General features: G+C 41.4%; 1 protein-coding gene across 9 annotated transcripts in view; it reads right to left on the bottom strand.

The window, feature by feature from the left end:
- The window catches only part of LOC110975602 (uncharacterized), a 90494-nt gene that overhangs the window by 10326 nt on the left and 59050 nt on the right, over positions 1-21118 (bottom strand). For 6 of the 9 annotated variants that reach the window (XM_087138513.1, XM_022228190.2, XM_087138515.1 and 3 more), the window contains 5 exons: positions 10127-10345; positions 9698-9882; positions 6602-6738; positions 5879-6115; positions 399-623 (listed from right to left, as the gene is read on the bottom strand). In XM_087138513.1, the coding sequence (XP_086994639.1) occupies positions 399-623; positions 5879-6115; positions 6602-6738; positions 9698-9882; positions 10127-10345 (1003 nt within the window). Of the gene's footprint in view, positions 1-398; positions 624-5878; positions 6116-6601; positions 6739-9697; positions 9883-10126; positions 10346-13668; positions 13702-21118 lie in introns of all 9 variants that reach the window. The other 3 variants (XM_087138514.1, XM_087138516.1, XM_087138517.1) reach the window with 2 other exon arrangements.

The raw sequence follows: 21118 nt of genomic DNA, 5'->3' as shown, positions 1-21118 counted from the left end.
TGTATAAGAAAAGAAATGTATGCACTAAGAAATATATTTAATTTTAGTTTTCAGTATTTTTAAATACATGTTAAAAATACTGAAAACTAAAATTAAATAGAGGCTTACAAAACAGTCTGGTCAAAAAATCTGAAATTGATTTTAACCCTAACACTCCTCAGTCCTCCAACAGGTGAAGGATTGAAGAGTGTTAGGGTTAAACATACATGTAGCTATGTCATAAGCACTTGGGGACTTACTTTCAAGGAACTGTGAAGCATTTTTCTTCCTTAAGATCCTCTTATTAACTACAAATTTCTCACCATAATTAACTTCAAGGGCAGACAGAGTAAAACAATGTAGCACACATTCTGAACAGGCATCGTGGGATGAGACATATTGCAAAACACGCTGCTCACCTTTCATGTTGGGCCGAGGGTGACACCAGCCCTCCAAATGAGACCCCCGGGGAGAGATGAGACAGCTGCATGGCGGCCAGGTCTCCCGAGTAGCGCATGCCTGAAAATGCCAGGGGGTTGATGGCGGGGTGGGGGAAGAGGTGGCTGGGGGGAGAGGAGAAGGGGATGAAGGGGGGAGGGCGCAGACCTGGGTAACTGCTGTACCTATCGTAGGAATCTTCAGGCCTGTAGACAGGGAGACAAACACACAGCTACTGGATTATACGGATCAACCAGAAGGGATGGGGTACATTTGTGTTGCAAACTACATATTTATGGCATGTGTCACAGCTCATCATGCTGTGGTCATGCGACACTAACTTTCCACAGGAAACTCTGATCTGATAAAAATTTGTCCTATCTAGACTGCCTCCAGATCGCTGGGTTATGAAAAAAGTGCTGGCAGCACCATTCACAATGTGGCGAGGGGTGGGGCAACAAGAGAAAGGCCCCCTAGTTGTCTGATGGCAACTGACATGTAATCTTAGCATGTAGCTGGTGCAAATACCAAATCAACTGTGACCAAGACAAAGAAATGCATGCCAGACAGACACTCAAGAGCCAGCTGCTGATTGTGTGACTGCAGCCTACAAGCAGATGCTATGGGTTGGGCACCTTCTGTTAGGGCCTAGTGCAAAAGTGTGGCATGACAAAAGAAGTCGACATCACGCAGGAGTAATACACGGTGTGTGGATGTGCACATGTCCACAAAGTATTTTCCAGTCTCTGAAAAAACAGCTTTAGAGGCATTTTTGGGTCGGTGTTATCAATAGGAACAGTCCAGAAAATCAAGTACTGTGTTTTGTAGTTTATACCTTATTCGAAACGTGTATCGCCATTTCTGAATGTTTACATATATGCGCAAGTTAAGGAAATCTGAATAAATGACCGGCTGTTAAAAAAAGGGAAGAAATCCTCAAACAAAACACATTAATGTATACCTGTGAAGTGAAAATAACTTTAACCTACAACTGAGCATATCAGCCCATTAATTTGTTGCCAAGGTCAACAACGAAGTGACTAAATGGTAGTTGTGATCATCTGTGCTAACCACTTACTAAGAAAAATAAATTACACGCATTGCGGACAGACCAATCTTACGACACGACTATCAATTGCACAACACAGCCGTTGGTATCCAAGGTAACCGCCTGGTAACATTCATGACAAATTGGATGTTATCTGGGACATGGCCAGCTTGGCTGTGCACACAACAGTTAAGATTCCAAAGCCCACATTTCCTGAACAAACAAGGAGAAAATGCATTCACTACAGCATTCTGTTAATGTTTGGTTTCTTGTCACAAATGAGAAGGGAAATTTTTTTTTTCAAGTCACGGATGAAAAATCAATTGACAGAATATTAATGCCTGTCCTATCATTGTGAAATTTGCAAGAGGCTTACATGGGCGGATCCAGGTTTGGCTCAAAAAAGGTTTAGCTCTTGGGTGGGGTAGAGGTGGGGGGGGTTGAAACATCCATTAAATATTCTACTCTCCACTGTTCCTTATTTCTGGTGAACTCGGAGGAGTGAGGTTCCATGCAAGATACATGGTACAAGTATTCAGTTGAACCTCTGAACAAATACACTACTAAAAACTACCCATCCATCCAAAACATTTCATTCAGAAGCATTTTATCAAAACGTTATTAAAAGTAATCCCCTTTCCAGATCTACTTACGAGAACATTTTTCTCTCAAATGAAGACAATGTATGCCCTAGCCATATACCCCCCCCATCTTAGTTATACCAGTTTAAGACACCAGCAGTTTACCTTGAGACAAAACCAGGTAATGTAAACGAACATGCAATTATATTACATGCCACTGGCATAGTGTGTGTTATTAGTGAAAGCCAATGCCAATCTGAGCAATATTCCTCAACAAACCAACACTCGGCGCCTCACTTGCCATCACACCTGAAAAACCACTGTGTTGCATGTCACACAAGGGCGACAGCTGTCTAAATCACAAGGTAAATGTATCTCCCCATCGAGGGCGAGACAGGGGGGGGGGAAGAGAAATAAAGCACGTCACACCTCTCATTTCTCCCCTCTTCCTCCCCCCCCCGGGATGCAGAACAGCCGACCGTCAGCCGACACATCTGCCTCCGAGCGACGGCACCATGCATCACCTTGCTACTGAATGCGCTCAAGCATGATGCTGTTATTACAGAGAGCGGCTCAGGTTTTGCACGATGGCTTACTGAGGCCAGCCGTGTAGATCAATTATACACGCAGTGGTGCCGCGCGACCGTCCATAATCTCCTGATGAAATGCTATTTCAAATCATGTATTTAAAGGCATAAGCACTTCCCTCCCTCTGGAATCAGCACAACTAAACACTGCCAGATCAATATTTTAATATGGCTTTCGTATCCTGTCAATGTTACAAAAACAATGCCATATCCTTTTTGCTCACATCAAGATCTGGCATTATTAATTTTGTGACTGTTCCGTGTTTGAACCTTGTAAACACAAGAACTTTGAAATTCTAAAATCATGTAAAAATGCTCTGCGTGGTAATAAATGCATAATTAATTTCAAAATGACCAAAATTTTAATAAGTTCTCAAGGTATATTTCTAAATATACATGAGCTTCTCTCCAAATGTATTGTAACCAGATAAAAACCATTCTCGCATGAAAATGTCAGTTGATTCAAAAGACATCAATTAGTTCTCAAATCTGGCACAGCTGACAGACTTTATAATAGCATCACAGCAGAGACGAGGCATCACTAGCACGGACTTTGTTTTTAAAAACGAAGAAAGAGAGATAGAAAAAGCTGTACTTTCCAGTGTCTCCACGCTTTGCACATCTCATTTCACAAGCTTATTAATGGAATCCCCTCATCCGGGAAATGGCAGTGTATGTGTTTGTGTGTCAGAAACCGTCTGATGGTTTCGCGAGGGGAAAAAAAAACCTTAATGTAGATACGCAGGAGGTGATCTGTTTATTAAGGGGTCTCAAAATGTTATGTTTGCAGCCGTGTGCAGCCCGCACCGCTGAAGCGGCAATAGAATTCTTATTGATTACACAGGTGGCCTCAATCGGGGAATGGAAAAAGCTGTTTCTGCGATGGGAGACTGAAAAAAAAATCACTGCACAGTGGAGTGGGGATGACTGAATTTGGGTTATCTTGTCAGATTTGGGGTTGTTCTTTGAACATGCATACATGTGAGCACACGGACATCATGCACTGCACCCTCGGTTGGTCTTCAAAAATTGTACAGAACATTTTAAAAAGTTGTTGGTATTTTAGAGAAAGAAACCAACAAAAAATAGGCTGCCACTAACAATCATTACAAGAAAGGATCAACCCTTACATGTGGTGATAAAACATAACACGTATTTAGAAGTAACAAAGTTAAGGTTGAAAAAGGGATCAAAAATAACATTTCAAAATGAATGTGAAAAAAGACCATTTAACTTCGTTTTCCTATCTATTCCACAAATTCGTTGAAAACTAAAACACTGAAATGTGATGAAATGAAAAAACTGTACGTCTCCAAAGATGTCAGTTCAACCAATGCAAACAATACTTGTCAACTTGAAAAATGATCAAGTACATACGTACATGTATGTGCACCAACAAGCTTCTTTTAATAAAGGATGCTATTTTAATACTTTGATTCCCCAAGGAAAAAGGAAATGTGTGAAATATACATGTACTGTTCTGCCACTCAAGTAGCAGCTTTTTAATGTTTGGACTAATTTTGTCTTCTCCACATTGAAAAAAACAAAAACAAACATACATAAACCTACGGCATCAGTTTGCCAAGCAGAAGATGAGCATAATCCCATTACAGATTCCATTACATGTGGCTGCTTCATGCTTTCCTACCCCCAGCGCATCCCGGTTAAGTGGGCCATACTGCTAATGCTAGTCTGCACGTTTTAAGGAGGAAGAAAAAAAAAGCGGCCCAATTTCTGCTCCGTTATTATTCTTGCTGAAATTCCAGCGGTAGGAACAGGAGGAAACACGCTCTAATGTGTTAGATGCCCCAAGGTTTGCCCGGTCTGTCTCCAAGGTGGCGAAAGGTATGGGCCGAGTGTGCTTATGGACAGAACCTGCCATTTTCTGTTGGCAATTCCAAATATGACACAACACAGCCCTAGATTTCTTTACTAGCAATTCATTTTCTTTACTAGCAATTCATTACACTAATATTTATTTCAAAAATAGAACTGGGGTTTAGGGCAGGTGACAGACACATACATGCAACAACCAAAACGGATATTTGGGAGAAATCTGTCAGATAATTCTGGATACAGAATCATGACTATCATGCGTAAATCGTATGTAATTGAAGCCAAAATACAGTTATCTTACAAACACGCAATTATATGTGGAATTTGACTTCCAATAAATGTCTGTAAAGCTGTGATTTTCCTTTGTGATTAAAGCACTGAGCACTTACCACAAATTCAATGTGAAATAAATGCAACTAGCCAGCCAGCCAGCCAGCCAACCAACAAACCAACCAACCAAGAATGAACAAGAACCCAAAAACTAAAACAATATAGCAAGGTCATTCTGTGCAGCAGGAATAAACACACTCAAACCACCGACATCCAAGCCTCTAATGAACAAACAACTGAGAGAGAAATCCAGGAATATATTTCACCGAGTTCAATTTGCACAGACTTACACAATCCAACAGTCTGTCTCTCCCCCAACCATCTGACAAATCTCTCCTTGACAAAAGCCTATTGTGACGTAAGGCTCCCTTGAGGAAATTACCAGAGTACAGCCAGTGTAATAGGAACAAAGGGAATGCACTTCAGACTACAGAGTTGGAATACCAAAACTAATTGAATGAGGGACAGAGCATAATGCCCATTTCAAGTGCATTACCTGAGGTAGAACAATACCCTGTCTTTAGAATATAAATGACCCGCGACAGTGGCTCTGAATGCGACTCAAGCAAGCCATGCACTGGTGAAGGAAAGGGTGAGGGCACACAAGGTCATGTGATTACTTCACCAGCCATATTGTCAAATGTCGCAGTGTCATAATCAGGATGTTAGCTTCCACACACATGTGAACAGGCCACTGAATGCAAAGCCAATGGGGGGGGGATCAAGCTATGTTCGTAGTAAGAACATGACTGCCATCTAGGAGAGACACTACAGTTCTTATGCACGACTTATCAAGGGTACCCGGTACCTAAATAGGGATATGGAGAATTTGAGGAGACGGTGTTGCATTCTATCAATACGCTGAGGCTTAGGATCAGGATGGAGAACGATTCCTTCTCTTTGGCTATTAGGAGTCTCACTGAAAGCAATATCCATTAACTAACAAGATCTGAACAAGTTGACTCGATGGGTGAGATGACAGTCCTTGCAAGCAGGAAGGCCTAGCTTAAATCCAAGCATGTGTTGGAAATCTCCATCCCAAAGGATGAAACTCTACAGAAGTCACTGAAACTACCTACCTGAAACTGTGGTAGGGCATATGTGGGGGGCCCATAAAGGCCTGGTGGAATGGATACGGTGAAAGAGCAGCAGCCATCATAGCAGGGTCATAGGTCAAGTGGGACGGAGGAGGTGGAGGAGGGGGCGGAGCCGGTGCCGGGGGACGGGGTGTCATCTCCGTCTCCCCTGAGCGGTAGGGCTGGAATCCTCGGACTGGGTTGCTTTCCTCTGGCTTTAAGTGTTGGGGCACAGGTCTGCTGACATGAGGCAAACAAGAAAGCAAGTTTCAATCACACAACCTGAAATCTGTAAGCGATCAGGCGAGTCTTGAGCAACATGACATTTGTTGGTCATAGCTGAACTAAGTTCACTTAGTGCATGATGACAATTGCACTGGTTTAATTAATCCACTACTTATGACCAGGCGGTACGGTTGACAAAATGTGGACGTAGTTTAACTAAAAATCCTCTGCATGTTCACACACTGCATAGGCTCAATGTACACTCTGAATTAACAAATAGTTCTTAGTTCAACACTTAATTTTCTGTTTTTCAATTTGCTCCCTCCAGGGTACCACCCATGTTCGTTAGAAAAAAGCCAGGTCTGAAAGTGCAATGAAGGAAAAAGCAGGGTCTTTATTATGAATCCAGAGGGCTGCTGCTGCACTCTAAGCAATACAATGCTCAGAAATGGTTTCATCTTTTTTCTTTTTTAAAAGAAAAGCAAAAAGTGAAAACAATACCTTCTTGGTCCAGCACCTGGACTCCCTTTTGATCTCCATATGGAGTTAGGTGCGCTGCTTGACTCGGAGGGATGCCGACTACTGTTGTGCTGTTCCGAGGAATTGTGATGTCCATGCCTGTCCAGTTCTTGTGATAACTAATGAAAACCAAGAACAAAATCATTCAAAAGTAGTAACCCAAACCAAACTATAAAAACCAAATCCATGAATAATCTGTTATCTAGTTACAATTACATATTAATTGACAGGAACTATTTCATTATGCATGACTGCAGACACAATTATCTATGCAGCGACATCAAATAAATATTAACACAGATGGAAATTGTTTAAATTGAACTTCCACAAATTCACAGATTGCCTCATTTTATACAGTTTTTGAAGTTCCCTGGGGCATTTTTTTTGGAAGCGGGTTCGGTTTTATCTGTTGTTTTTGTTTTGTAATTTGTGTTTGGATTTTGTTTGTTTGTTTTCCAGGTTTTTTTTTGCTATAAGAACTTTAACCAACCCTAAATGAAGAACAAGAGAGAACGTATTCACACAAACAGAATAATGGATGCCCCAAACAGAAGCTGTATTAGGGAAACTGGAAAAAAAATGCCAGGTTTTTGTTTAATTTAATGCTGTCCTAGTACCAGGCGATTCTGCCACAGATTATGCAGGCACCATGACAATGGTAACCAGTGGACCCTGACCACAACAGCCTTGTGCATACATAATAATATTCCATGTGCGTGGCATTTCCAGTTTAGTTTCGTTTTATGGGCATTCATTAAACTGATATTCCCACAGGGTTCCAAATAAGCTCAGACCAGACTCGTAAAACAACAAACCACTCATCTGCATTGCTCAAAGGGTAGCCCGGTGGCTGCGATTAACTTTCTCAGATACACTCTTTCTTTAACCTTTCTTTAACCTTCAACCTCTTCTTCAATTTGTGAAAACTATTCCACATCCATTTTATGTTAATTTTTCTTGAAAAGTGCACTTTGGCAAACAATAAAAATTGTTTTATGCTTTCCTGGACAATTGAAAGCGCTCTTGTGATGATGTTGTTCAGAAAGACATGTTCCAGTGCATAGGTTTTCTCTTCAAATAGTGAATCCAGAAGTTACGCACTGAAAATGATTTCGAGAAATGGTTGCATGACCGGTACTTAGGAAACAATGAATTACACAGAAAAGAAAATTTAGGTCAGCAAAATATTTAAAAATCCAGTAGTTCTTTGTGTACAATCCAATGCAACATTGAGGTTTACTCCCCAGAATGACATCACAGTTTTTTTCATGAATATGGAACTGCTCTAGAGCATAAACCCCACAAAGGCAGAAACACACCCTTTCAAATAGTGAAACAAAAATTGAACATGAGGTGAACAGAGATGCAAAGGTGCACTCTGAAGGTTTGCATTAAAAACTGCATTGCAGAGATCCTTTAGTAAGGCTACATCTGGACAAACAACAGCAGCTGCAGACACATACTCAAATATCCATATTCATACCGCAAAGACTTAAGCACTGCAAATACTCAATGTGCATTTGTAAACACATCATTTCTGGCTGGTTCGAAAATCCATTTTTCTTTCAAGCGATGTTGGTGCCAACATTTCTAACTCAATATTTTGCTCCTTCTTTTTATGCAGGTAACCACTGATTGGCCCATTGTGTGCTGACCCCAAATCCTACTGTTCAACATTTAACCCTTACAGTCTCCTCCCACTTTTCACACATCCTATGGCATTCATGTTCATGACTGATGCGACATGAAACATAAGGGCAATTTTGTTATGGGGAGGAAGGGAGGGGGACGCAGCTCAGAGGCCAAAGAAGACGACTCCCACTTGAGGGAATTTTTCCCCAAGCAACGATTTCCTTTAGGTTCACACACCAAGCCAACACATACGCATACATTTGTACATACATATCATTTGAATCAAGGACTTCCTACTGTTCATGTATTGCTCATACCTTTGCGACAGCTCTCATTAGGTCTGCCCGCGTTTTCAAAATCAGGGAAAAAGATCCCCATCCTCGACTGCAAATGAATGCACCACAATTACATCCTTAATTTATTTCATTTGTACAAGCTGGTCTGAACTATCTGGCATCCAGCATGCATGAGCAGGCATACAAATCTGTACCATATTGGCACAGGCGCCTGGTGTACAATGCTGATGATATTCCATTATCACCCAAGGCACCCTCCCCTCCCATCGGTTTCTGATCAGGTACCCGGTATGTTTTATGCAGTGCAGAATCGGTAGGCGATGTACTGTAAAACAAATACCAACGGCTTTGACTCTGGAGACACAGTAAAACTAGTCTGCCTCTGTGGTCAGGGGACTATGTCCTTTTTCCTTCGGCTCCACCTCAGAAAAATGCAATTGCCCAATGGGTCACCTTGGGAGACTCGTTTTGATATACATGTACAATTCAAAGCAGTCGATGCTATTTTCACTGAATGAAAATATGAGTGTTTCCCACTACTTCAATTCCTACCTGTACGTATCAATCAACACGTCTGCTATCCCTAGGGATAAGCCATGGATTGCCTTTTGTATCTAGTCAATGTTTAAACATGTTTGCAGCTAAATGTGAAGAAATGTGTCTCTCAATTTTCAACAGCAAATGGAAATGGATTTTAACTAAACTCCTTTGGTTATAGATTGCATGCTGGTTCACAAAGTAGGATAGGCTGTGAATATTTAACTGATAACAAACAAGAAAAACTGGAAGGACTAGGAAGGAAGAGGACACTGCCAACTTGATGGTAAGTTACTGGCCCCTTTTACAGCAGGTTGTGTGGTACATGAAACTGTGACTAAAGCTCTTGGCTGTGGCTAATAGTAAATACACGTGTCTAAGTGGGAGTGGCTGTGGCCACTTACCCAGCACCCTCGATAGGTCGCATGTTCTTGCTAGCTATAGCCACAACAATTTAGACTCAGCCTCAGGCTGTGTCTAAAACGGGCTTTCACACCTACGGCTAGGTCTATCGTCTGCACGTCTATGTATTTTAAGTAGAATGAAGACCTACATGTAGACCTAGCTCTAGTCAACGGATTAGGATGCAGCCTTAGTCCCTTCATCTCCTTACCCTTCTCTGCTCCGACATGAGGCTGGAGTTGTTGGTGTGGGTGGGGGCTATTGTGACCACAGGCGGCGTGCTGGTTGGCACCACCAGCGGGGAGGGGCCAAAGTGAAAGTTCTTGGTGGAGGGCGTGGAGGCTGTGCTGCGATTCATGCTGACGGGGGACACCCTGGGTGAGTGCTCCTCAGGACCTGCGGATCAAAGTTCAATGTAACACTCAGGCAAAGGAACCATTCTCTTACAAACACGCACCAGAATAATTCAAGATCTTCACTCTGATACATCGCTCATTTCTTATGTACATGTACATGAACTCCGTGAGCATATATCCTTATTTGGAAGAGCTCTGACCTCCAAACTACTCCAACCACGTCAAGCCACTCTGGACTTGCTTAAAAAACTTATGCTCACAAACTTATTTTGGTATCCGCCTACCATTGTCATTTGCATGTTTGGCCAGCTTGCGCAGTGCAGCAGCAAAGCTGGATGTCCGAGTGGCTGCCATGGCATGGTTGGTACTATTGGCACTGGTCACTGTCACTGTGCTGGCAGACTGGTTGAGCGGGTTGACTGTGGCAGTGGTGCGCGTGGCCTTGCTGCTGCTGCTAGTGACTACTGTGAGGGGCGGAGGCTTGGCACCGTGGGAGGGAGCACCTGCAAGACATTGGGTGAGAAACACAGGGATAGTTTTTCATTCCGACAATTCAAAAACTTGTCAGAAATGCAGAATCCAAAGCAAAGGCCATCGCTGACCATCGCAGTTATAGAGGCCGTGCCTTTGGACCTTTCCCATGAAACTCCAAAGCAGAATATAGCCTGGTCAATTTTTGTGCTTTTAAAAACAGAAATCTGCTGTCACCCTAATGTTGGGTGCAGGATGAGCTGCACCTTTCTGTCACATTCCACCATCTCAAGCCAATTACAATGGCAGCCTGCTTTTGACAACCAGATGCTTTCTGCACTTAGGTAAAATTTTCTTGGTAATTTATACTATATTGGCCCTCGATCTGAGAAGCACATGCACTAGCCAATGGCAATCAAATCTCAGACTATTAACAACATATCACTTCACAGTAGGGCTTTATCAAAACCAAAAATCTCAACCTGATGATGGCAACATCATACGCACACCATTATTCGCTATGCCATGTCAACTGTTTAGCTCCAAACAATCCCAGAGTTTCCCTCCTCTTGTTCTGTACACTTCGTTCCACACTACGACACACTAACCAGACTAATAAAAAAAAAACTAAGGCACGGGTCACGGACCACGACTCCACGGATGATGCTGCAATTGATCACAAAGACATGTCCTGCAACCAGAAAACTCTCGTAAAAATTTCACCAAAGAAGAACCTGCCCTCAAGTTTGTGTTTGCATGTGCACACATCCGTTTACACTAACTCCCTGACACATTAACTTGAGAACAATTCCTCTCTACACATGCCCAGTCCACAACATGTGTCAGTGACTAAGAATTAATGATGCGTGCGTGATCAGCAGTGTTTTGGAACTTGCCTCAATACAGACATATCACATAATGCTCTATAAAATTACTTTTGTGGGCGCAGGTGAAGCAACAGACTACATGAGAAGAAAACTAATGGAACTGTATTTATGAAGAACCAGTCACCACAATATATTAACAAAGCTGTACACTTTATAAAACAGGTTTTGCCCTTACCCAAAGTATATATTGATAAACATTTTATGCTCAGTGCTTGTCCGAGAACTTGCAAAAAAATTCACAAGCTTACTCGGGTGGGACTCGAACCCACGACCTCCTGCTTACTAGTGCAGATGTCTTAACCACTCGACCACTGAGCTTGCCGGGGTCGGCTGGCCGGTCCAAGTCAGGTGAAGCAGCGGGTACCGCGAACTATTTTCAAGATGTATTTTTGCGTTGGGGAGATGTTAATTTATATAACAGGTTTTCCCCTTACCAAGCAAGGGCAAAACCCGTCATATAAATTAACATCTCCCCAACGCAAAAATACATCTTGAAAAAAGCTGTACAAATTACAAACAGGTTTTATTATTAAGAAGAAACAGGCTGCAACAACATTATTTGTCAGCATGTGAGTGAAAGGATCCGAGTGAGAATGAAGAGAGGACTAACATTTTGATCCTGTCGAAACTTTATTATTTTGTTTCCTATTTCAGAGAAAAAAAATTTCCTGTACATCAAGAAATTATGCTGTGACTGGGGTTCGTTCAGACTGACTAATCTTTTTTTTAAATTGCCCATCCACCTTCAGGATTTCTACCCCGTCTCAACTAGAATCAACTCTACCAGTTTCACTGTTATCAGCAATGGTGACTACTGCGCCACACAGCCAGTAGCCGGCCATCTTTGTGAGGTTTTTTCCTTCCCCTTCTTGTCAACTGGTACTATGTCATAAATAACTGTCCCCTGATATTGATAAACATGAAGGGAGCAGGGGCACCCTGTTGTGCTGGCTGTGGTGATGAATGGAGCTAGGCTGTGACCTTGGAGACCTCCGCTGCTCAAGGCACACTCCAAGCACCTGGCTGGCACGTGCCACGGAGGCAAGAGGGAGGGGGGAGTGGAGGTTAGAGAAGCCAGAGGTCTGGCCCTTAAAGGGGCAGATCTGCTTGACTGGCGAGGTACAACAAATGATCGGGAAAGTTTTCACGGGAATGTTAGAAATGTAATGTAACTGGCCATCCGTGGATTTTAGGTCATTAAGTTAAGTATGAAGTTCTTCTGCTTGGGTTTTCTACCTTTCTCTAAATCTTTGTAATGGCCCAATCGGAGAGTAATAGTTACTCAAATACAATGCTTATTTCATCATGCAATGGATGGAATATTCGTGAAAATGCTAACTGTATAAATTATCGACAGGATTTTCTGAAAAGCACATCCCCCTAAAAAAGATTAATTACCTCAGCTTGGATGGTAAACCCCCTTCTCTCTTCCTGCATTCGGCCCGAGGACACAACCTGGGTTGCCCCTTTAAGGGACCCTCAAGCCCAAGCCACAACAATGACAGCAGTTGTGGTTTTGGAATTAAATGCCTCCACCTCAGACAAAGAGCAAGAGAGGAGACAACAGGAGAGGGATGGAACAAAAAAACCCAAACCCACAAACAGCAGCCTGGCTGGGTTGCAGCACACTGAACACAGAAGAGACTCTTTTGTGCACAAAGCACTACCCTCATGCTGCAGACTTTTTACATGTACATGTAGGTTTCAATTCTGGAAGCCACTTCATTCACATACCCCCCCCCCATATTTGTTGATCTCAGGCGGTAGAGGGTAAAGAAATCACACATTCACTCAACATTGTGTGGAATGTTACTTTCCCTTTTTATTACGAGTATGCACATGAATGTTCACGTCGCTAAACTGCATTCATCTTGCACATGTAATTACCAAGAGATTGATTAACTCTCTCTCTCTGATACAACTATGCATTTGAAAAATTAAGACTGCAATGGAAAGAGCCGATTTCCATTTGTGGAGACGGACAGAGTGAACATGGATGGAACGGGAAACAGTACACATTCATGCATGGCATGTTCTAAGTGCTCTGGCAAGCACAGCCATTTTCTAACAGCCAGCAATAAAACATGCGATCAAGCTGCTGGTACACAAATGTGGACAACAGTTAACGGTGTACCCTCCCCTTCAATGATTCTAGTATTACGGTGTGGTCTGGCAGCATGTATTTTAAACATTTCTAAATGCATCCTGTTTTATGACCAAGATTTAATTTAGCATTACAATCATGTGTTCCTTGGAGTTGGTTGCATAACCAGCAAGTGAAAAATCCACAGACCCAAAACGAGCATGTGCCTTTCAAAGTGCATAAAAGAGAGTATAATATCCCTTTACGTTCGGGGGTCGATACTGCAAGTTGCTAAGTTCTTTCCCAGCAAACCACAATCAACGACTTACATGTACATCATCCACCCACAATTCCATGAACACACACAAACAAAGATAATCCTCACCGTTTTTAAACATCAGTGGTCCATACAAGCTTTCTACCAGCAAAAAAAAATAAATAAATAAAAAATTGTGTATTTATTTCCAGGCAGATTTTTACGAGCCGAGGCACCTTGTACATGTGCAGCTAATTGAGAGCAAATGATGCTTGTAACAGTCAAACGTAGACATGTACATGCACCTGGGAACAAATACATGATTTTCTGCATCAGTTTACTGTGGGGAGGCAATGGTTAGAATAATTGCAAGCTAGTGATCTCCTCATTGTAGGGTCTCCTGGGTTAACACAGTGATAAGAATGCCAAGAGTTGTCAAGCAACACTGCCAGCACAGGTACAAAATTCAGAGCATTTGTTGTCTGTCACAGCATGGACGCACATGTAGGAAACGAGGGAACCAAAGACTGTTGCATGCAGCACTCCTCACGCAACAAACAGGAAGTAAAGGTTTACGGTACGTTTTTGTTTTGAAAAATAACAGACTTATGCCATGTTCCTTTTGAGATGACCACACTAAAAATCTTTCAGGAGCATCCAGCAATAACAAATACAGTAAACTCTTGATAACTCGAACCTCATGGGAATGGATTAAAAAATTGAGTTTTTGAACTTATGAAACTTGGTTCCTGAATCTTGCCCACACATACACAGCACAGTGCACAAGCAAACCTACTTGCTTATCCCCGCAGTGGTTATTTGAAAAAAAGTAATTTAAAAAAATCATCAGTTTGCTGAGATTTGATTTTTTCTAATGTAAAACCTTCTATTCTACTGAGAAATAAAACGTCAACCACCAAAACTGTGTACTTGTTTTTGTGACATTTTTTGTTTGACGCAAACTGCAGCACAATGCGCACAGCCCAGTGCTTTGCATACAGCATTAAAGCCCCCCCAAAAATCGAAACATGTCATGCCATCTGCAAAAGTAACCAAAAAACCCTAAATAAGAAAAAATGAACCAAAAATGTTTAAAATCAAACTTGTATTTGGGTAATTGCAGAAATTAAAGGTCCAAAAGTGTGACATTTTTGTGTCCCTGTTACATCTGACCTTTGTTATTTGACAAGGAAATATCACCGGAATTAATTTCAGGTAATTTGCACAATTCATCACTCTTGTAAACTAGAAAATCTGTTCTGAACTTACACAATAATATGTCAGATGACACAGGGACATGGAAAAAAATGGACAACTAATTTCTGGAATTACCCATTCCTGAAAACACACAAAAAAGGCTACAATTTGCACTTGCTACTTAACTCCTGGTACGAGATCCAGCTTTGCCATTTATACATCTCTGTATTGCAAAACAGTGCAGATGCATGTACATGTACACAATGGTAGGTATAACTTTACCCTTTTCATTCAATTGTGGGACAACGTTATAGCCTACTCAACAACTGACAAGAAAAATCAACTGGGATCACTTTCTTTTCCTGGCGTTTTGGGGACTAGAGAGAGAGAAAAAAGCTTGATTCATATTGAACGAGGGCTTGGTGAGACTACAAAGACGATTGGAGAAATAAGTGAAGTAGGTTTCTACACAATGTGCAATGGGTACCAAACAGAACTGAAAATATGAGAGATGTACTGAGCAATGTGATAACATCACTACACTATATTTAATCAATAACACCCCATTTTCCATGGAGGGCAAATGACAACCTAGTGAGAAACTATTTTTTTCCCTCACAGGCCTGGACTGATAAGAGAGAGAGAGAAAAAAATGTAATATGTCCACCTTGGGGGTGTTTGTGTGTGTGTGTATCTCATCCATATATCACATATTATGTGGAGATATAGCTTAAATATCTGCTGTGAAGTATAATGGCACGGCATTAGGCAGAGATGGCTCCAGATCGAGTGTTTATCTAAGCAGATATGACAGTCCCCTTGGAAGTCGGGGAATAAAAAATAGAGAGAGAGAGAAGAACAAATACGACATTGTTGCTTGTTTGCTTGAGAGAAATGGCAAGACACCATGAAGCAGAGAAAGATTTGAATAACAAAAGGTTAAAAAGAAAGGTGAGTACATGTTGCCTAAAGTGGAGGCACTGGATTCAAAAGGTTGATCAAGAAAATGAAAATGAAAGCATGGGATCTGTGACACTAAATATTGACACTGTGCCAGTAAGCCACAGAATGGAATGGATTGTTTACGAAGGACAAGCTGCTTAATTTTCACTTCAAAAATGCGCACAACTGTTATCCAATGGGATCAACATTAAAAAAAAAATGCACTCATAAATATACATGAAATATTTAGTAAAATACTAGCACGGAAGTGACATCCACCCCCTCAAGGCTCAAAGAAACATGCTTCACAAGCAAAGGACTAATATGTCATTTCTTTAAATTTCAAAAATACAACTGGCCAAAATATGGTGCAACAAACCACTCAAACCCTAGAAGTAAACAAAGCGACCGGTGCACATGCTGTCATTCAATACGCACTAGCCATGGATTATTTTTTGCATATCCAGCATAATTCTGACAGTCCTCATAACACAGCCTAATGACCAATAGGAGTTCATTTCGATTACACTGTTTGCCTTGTTCCACCCACAAATATTGACCATATCCAACCCCCCCAATTCTTTTTTTTTCTCTCCCCAAGTACCCAGCAGTCCTTTCCCTAGCAAGCCTGTCAGTGCAGACAGATGGGGGTTTTAATATTCCTGCCATGGTCATATCCCCCTACTTGGCAAATTGTCAGCACCCATTGATCGGGGACGTGTAACGCGACACTGCAGACGCTGAGTGACACGGATAAAGACTGCTGGAACATATTGCTAGTTCCCTTTTTTTCCTTTGCTGCTGCAATAGCACACAGCAGCAGGACAAGCGTAGGGCCCCTGTAACCAGACACTCATTAACCAGTAGAGGGGGTAACATTAAAGGAGCAGCGGTGGAGCTGGTCGTCTTTCCTCCCCAAACATGAAGAGGGCAATCCGGGACTCAGGATCAATGACTGACCCAGACAATGTGCTGGGCTTAATAGTGAGAGAGGTGCGGTGCAATATTTGGAGCTCTTATATGAGCAACGAACCGAGCCTGAGAACATCAATACCGAATCGCCTCAAAAATGTACATCAAGACACTGAAAGCTTGCATGATACATGTAAATGCTTAAGATGCAGGTTAACAACAATACCCTTGCATAGGTAGGTTTTAGAGAGAGACGTTTGAGACATGATGTCTGACTGGAAGTCCACCTTTCTAAGCTTTGTGTTACAATTTATTGACAAAGCACTTCCACTTTTGTTATCGAAACTCAAATGGACGTAAATATTTCTTTAAATTATTAACTTCATGTACATATGCCTGTACATGTATTAATCCTATTAAAGGTACATAAATGTTTTTCCCTTTAAAAATCACAATTCACCATTAAAAAAGAACAGATAAATGTGCCCACAAACACATATCTAACCACAAGATACCTTGACAGGCCAAAACCCATCTCTTCTCATTTTGTCATTCCAAACTACCTCTTTAAGTATATAGATCCTCAAGTTCCTAGGTTACAACACTCCAATCCATTCATCAACCTGGCGCCGGCACATTTATCCAGAATTATATGTGAAGACAATCAAAAACCTTCCCTGTAGAATTTTCACAGATACAAATTTGAATTTCCTTTATAAAATGTTGGTACAACGAACTATTTTTTTGGGGGGGGTTGGGAGGGTTAACTCTTTGAAAGTTAATTGCTCATTTTGCAAACATGTTGAGTCACCTTCCTGGGCGTACATGTAATTCGTTGTTTTTTTTGTAAAAACAGTCTACGTGTAGCCACAAACAGGAGATGATTCCCATTATTTCACTTCAAACAGTGAAATAACCTACATACAATATACTTGTACACCACAAGTACACACTTTTGCACCAGTACCACCAGATGGGCAAAAAAAAAAAAACAAAACACAAATTTTGAGGATTCAAACAAAGCAGAGATATCTGGAAGGACGTCCAGCTGTGATCCAAGTGCTTTGCCAACTCTCTCCAGCAATCCGGACGAAACAGTGAAGAAATTCCTTCTGCATTTCATCTTTGACTTAGTGAATACTCAATTCCCATCCCTCCCCCCAAATCTGTCAAATCAGAACCTCTCTTGCTGTTCCTTCCTGACGACATATTGACAATGAAAACATGTCTGGCCGGTTCTGTATTGTCAGGCCTGACATCTTGGATATTGCATCGTCAACAGTCAAGTTTTCTCTAGTGCATTTTCAAACCAATTGAAAAAAAAAAAAAAGAAAGCTGCTCCAACCCACTGCACAGCCTCTGTTTTTGTTAGGACACCCGATATTTCTCTGATGGGTCTGATGTCAGGATTTGAGGAACAGATGCGAGAGGATGGAGCAGGAGTCGTTGGTGCTGTTGTTAGTGACTCCTTACATTCCTTAGGATTGTCTTGTCTCTGCAGTCAGAGGTTAGGCTGTATCTGGTGCAATGGCAGTACTAGTGTGTCTGTCGCAGTTCTCCAATTCAATTGAAGAGGAAGCATACTATGTACATGCATCCATACCTGCACTATGAACATCCTCCCTAACTGTTTTATGTACATTCAATTATGGTACCGGTACAGGTAAGTCTTTGATATTAAATATCTATCATGGCCACAAAAAATCTACATTAACAAGATCATTACACAAGATCATCTTTGTGCAGGGGTACTCACATGCATGCAAGTACATATACAGTACATAATAGTCATAGTGTACATTATAATGACAAGGATATGCATGTATACTACAGTATGTACTTAAGGCTATATGTACATGTACATGGTACAAACGTATCTGCTTTGACCAAGCGCACAGTGTGGCTAAGTGCAGCCCTGCAAAATGATCAGTTTGGTGTCCAATGTCACGTTTGCCCTGTCACTGGTTAATGAATTTCCAAACTACACCCATTCTCAGGAAGGAGGGGGGGGAGATAATGCGTGACGTCGAGCCAGGAATTATCCACGTGCTGACTGTGTCTCCGTGGCTAGCTTCACGATTCAGTGGAATGCGGGAGCACGTTCTGCCTATGCTGGGCCTGCCCTGTAAAACGGTGCCAACTGACACAGTGTATGGTCGAGACACACTCGGGCCATTAAACTGTCAACTGCGCATACACTTTGAGCGGGGCAACATGCCATTTGAAACACATACAATTATTTTTTGTCTTGCTTTAAGGGGAAGGTGAAGAGTGTCTGATTTGAAATTTTGATTGATTGCAAATGACTTTTGTAATTAAATTCTACACCAGATGCAAACGCTGAAAAATGACACCTGGTTTTGTTTTTTCATCTCCCGACATTATTCTAGGAATATATTGGTATGTTTTTTAAAGCTGTAAGGGATAAAAGGAATACTAAAAGTAGCAGTGCTGCTACCGACGTACACATATGCACAACACAGAGGTGTTCCATGAATGCTAGCCTTCACATTCTAACCAACGTCACCCCACACAACATGCATGAAAAAAAAAATACACCACCAAATCCTTCATAAAATCAGTGTCATTGAATGCCAGGTACAGGTCTAATCACAACGTCTGCACTGCTTGTTCCTTCTCTTCAGAAGGTATTCTTTGGCATACATGTAAATGCCACTCAAGTATGATGACGTGCAGCTTGATGGGCGAGTGCCCTTTCGAGGCATTTTCCTTCAATCCATTGGTAAAGCCAGTGCTAAACCAGCTTACAATCGGGCCTAGATGACAAAAGGGAAAATTTAGAACACCAACATCACCGGAACATTATGCAGAATACATTGTTGTGAGTTTTTTTATGAAATGTACATATAGATGACAAATGACTCATAGTAGAGATTTCATCAATGCTCAAATCCAAAATGAAAAGAAAAACTAAAACGAAAATACAACAGAAACACACACAGATCATAAACTGATTACCAATTAACAAAACCCAAAGCAGCTAATTTAAGTGGAAAATAGTTTTAACTCATTATGTGTTTCCCAAAATACACAAAATAGCACAAGATACTTGTACGTGGTACAACGCCATGCTGTTGAGTATTGTATCTTCACAAACTCAGGATACAAGTAACTTCTCTAAAAAATATTTTACATGTACTGTTAACAAAACACAAGCGCCAACATTCAAGTACACGAACGGAGTATGCAGCGACTTAAGATATATTTATATTTTCAGGTCGGTCAAATCATCTCAAAGACATAAGGACAATGATTTAACCCCATTAGCTATATCTGTAAACAAGAATCCCTGGCAACAACTCCTCAGTGTTATTGCGAGTAATGCATCACAAAATCCTCTACTGTTTTTGATGAATAATAATAAAAAAACCCTCGAGAGAAGACAGCAAAAAGTGTAGGCTGGGTTGGCTCAGAATGCTTACAACACAAATTATCCGTCGGCCCTTCAGTGTAAATAATATTAAACAATGTTCCAAGCAAAGGCTAAGTGGCAAGGGGATCCGTTCCCCACTAAGCATGCCTCTAGGCCATGATATGGAGACTGCTATTTTGCATAATATTTCGTTAAAGGGGATGAGGAGGAGGAAAAATCTCTGACAGGGAAGCAACCGTGCGACTGCATTCAACGAGACTCACCATTGGTAGGCAAACATACAGTGCGCATTAACTAGCCTATCAGAGACCACCTTGGATCCCCACCCGAGGAGGTGCATGTAACTGACTATCAATAGGCGACTGCAATCCGTGCAATAGGCCGGAAGTGGTCACATGACTTGCACAGGGAACACGGATTGGCCAAGTCTTAAGGAGCTCGGCAAGGTGTCTGCACTGTCTGTAGGTCTCATGATGTCTCAAATATACAACAGCCCCCTGGCTAGACCATCAATTTATGCTGCAAATTTTACGCTGCAATCGAATAGTTACCAGTTCAATATCATAACCTACACACACTCAGGAAGTGGACTTCCGTTCTGTAATAATGCCATAATTGAAAAACATTCTAACAAATGTACACGACATTGTTCAGACTGATAGGAGTACATGTATGCAAATCTATCAGAAATTTGCAACATCAAGTATTACATTTGTGGCAGCTTATTATTACAATATAATACTCATAATAAAATGCAGAAATGTTATGGTGTTCCTGTTAAATACAATTTTGTGAAAATTCATGCGACAGAAATAGAGCCAAAAAATATGTATTACAGGTACTAAAATTACAAGTGGTATTTCCTTGTCTCGCAACAGTCATAGCGCATTGCCTGTCATACATGCATACTGGAGGGAAGAAAAGTATTAGTTCCCTCCCAAACCACAATGTGGCATATTGCGTCATGTTTCCGCCTACATCGCCATAGCAATTTCAGAAGATGACCATTGAATCTATCGACGCACCAGACGCCGGAAAATGCATGTCCACATGCATGTATACATGAGCATATATGCTTCTTTTCCTTTATTGTCATAATCCCCATTCACCTTGTGGCTCTGTGAAGTGGAGTTC

This window comes from Acanthaster planci, linkage group LG06 (genome assembly GCF_054643075.1).
Source record: "Acanthaster planci isolate LZ-2023a linkage group LG06, COTS_SCS, whole genome shotgun sequence".
NCBI classification, from domain to species: Eukaryota; Metazoa; Echinodermata; class Asteroidea; order Valvatida; family Acanthasteridae; genus Acanthaster; species Acanthaster planci.
The sequence above is the reverse complement of the archived record's forward strand: the minus strand, read 5'-3'. Positions and strand labels throughout refer to the sequence as shown.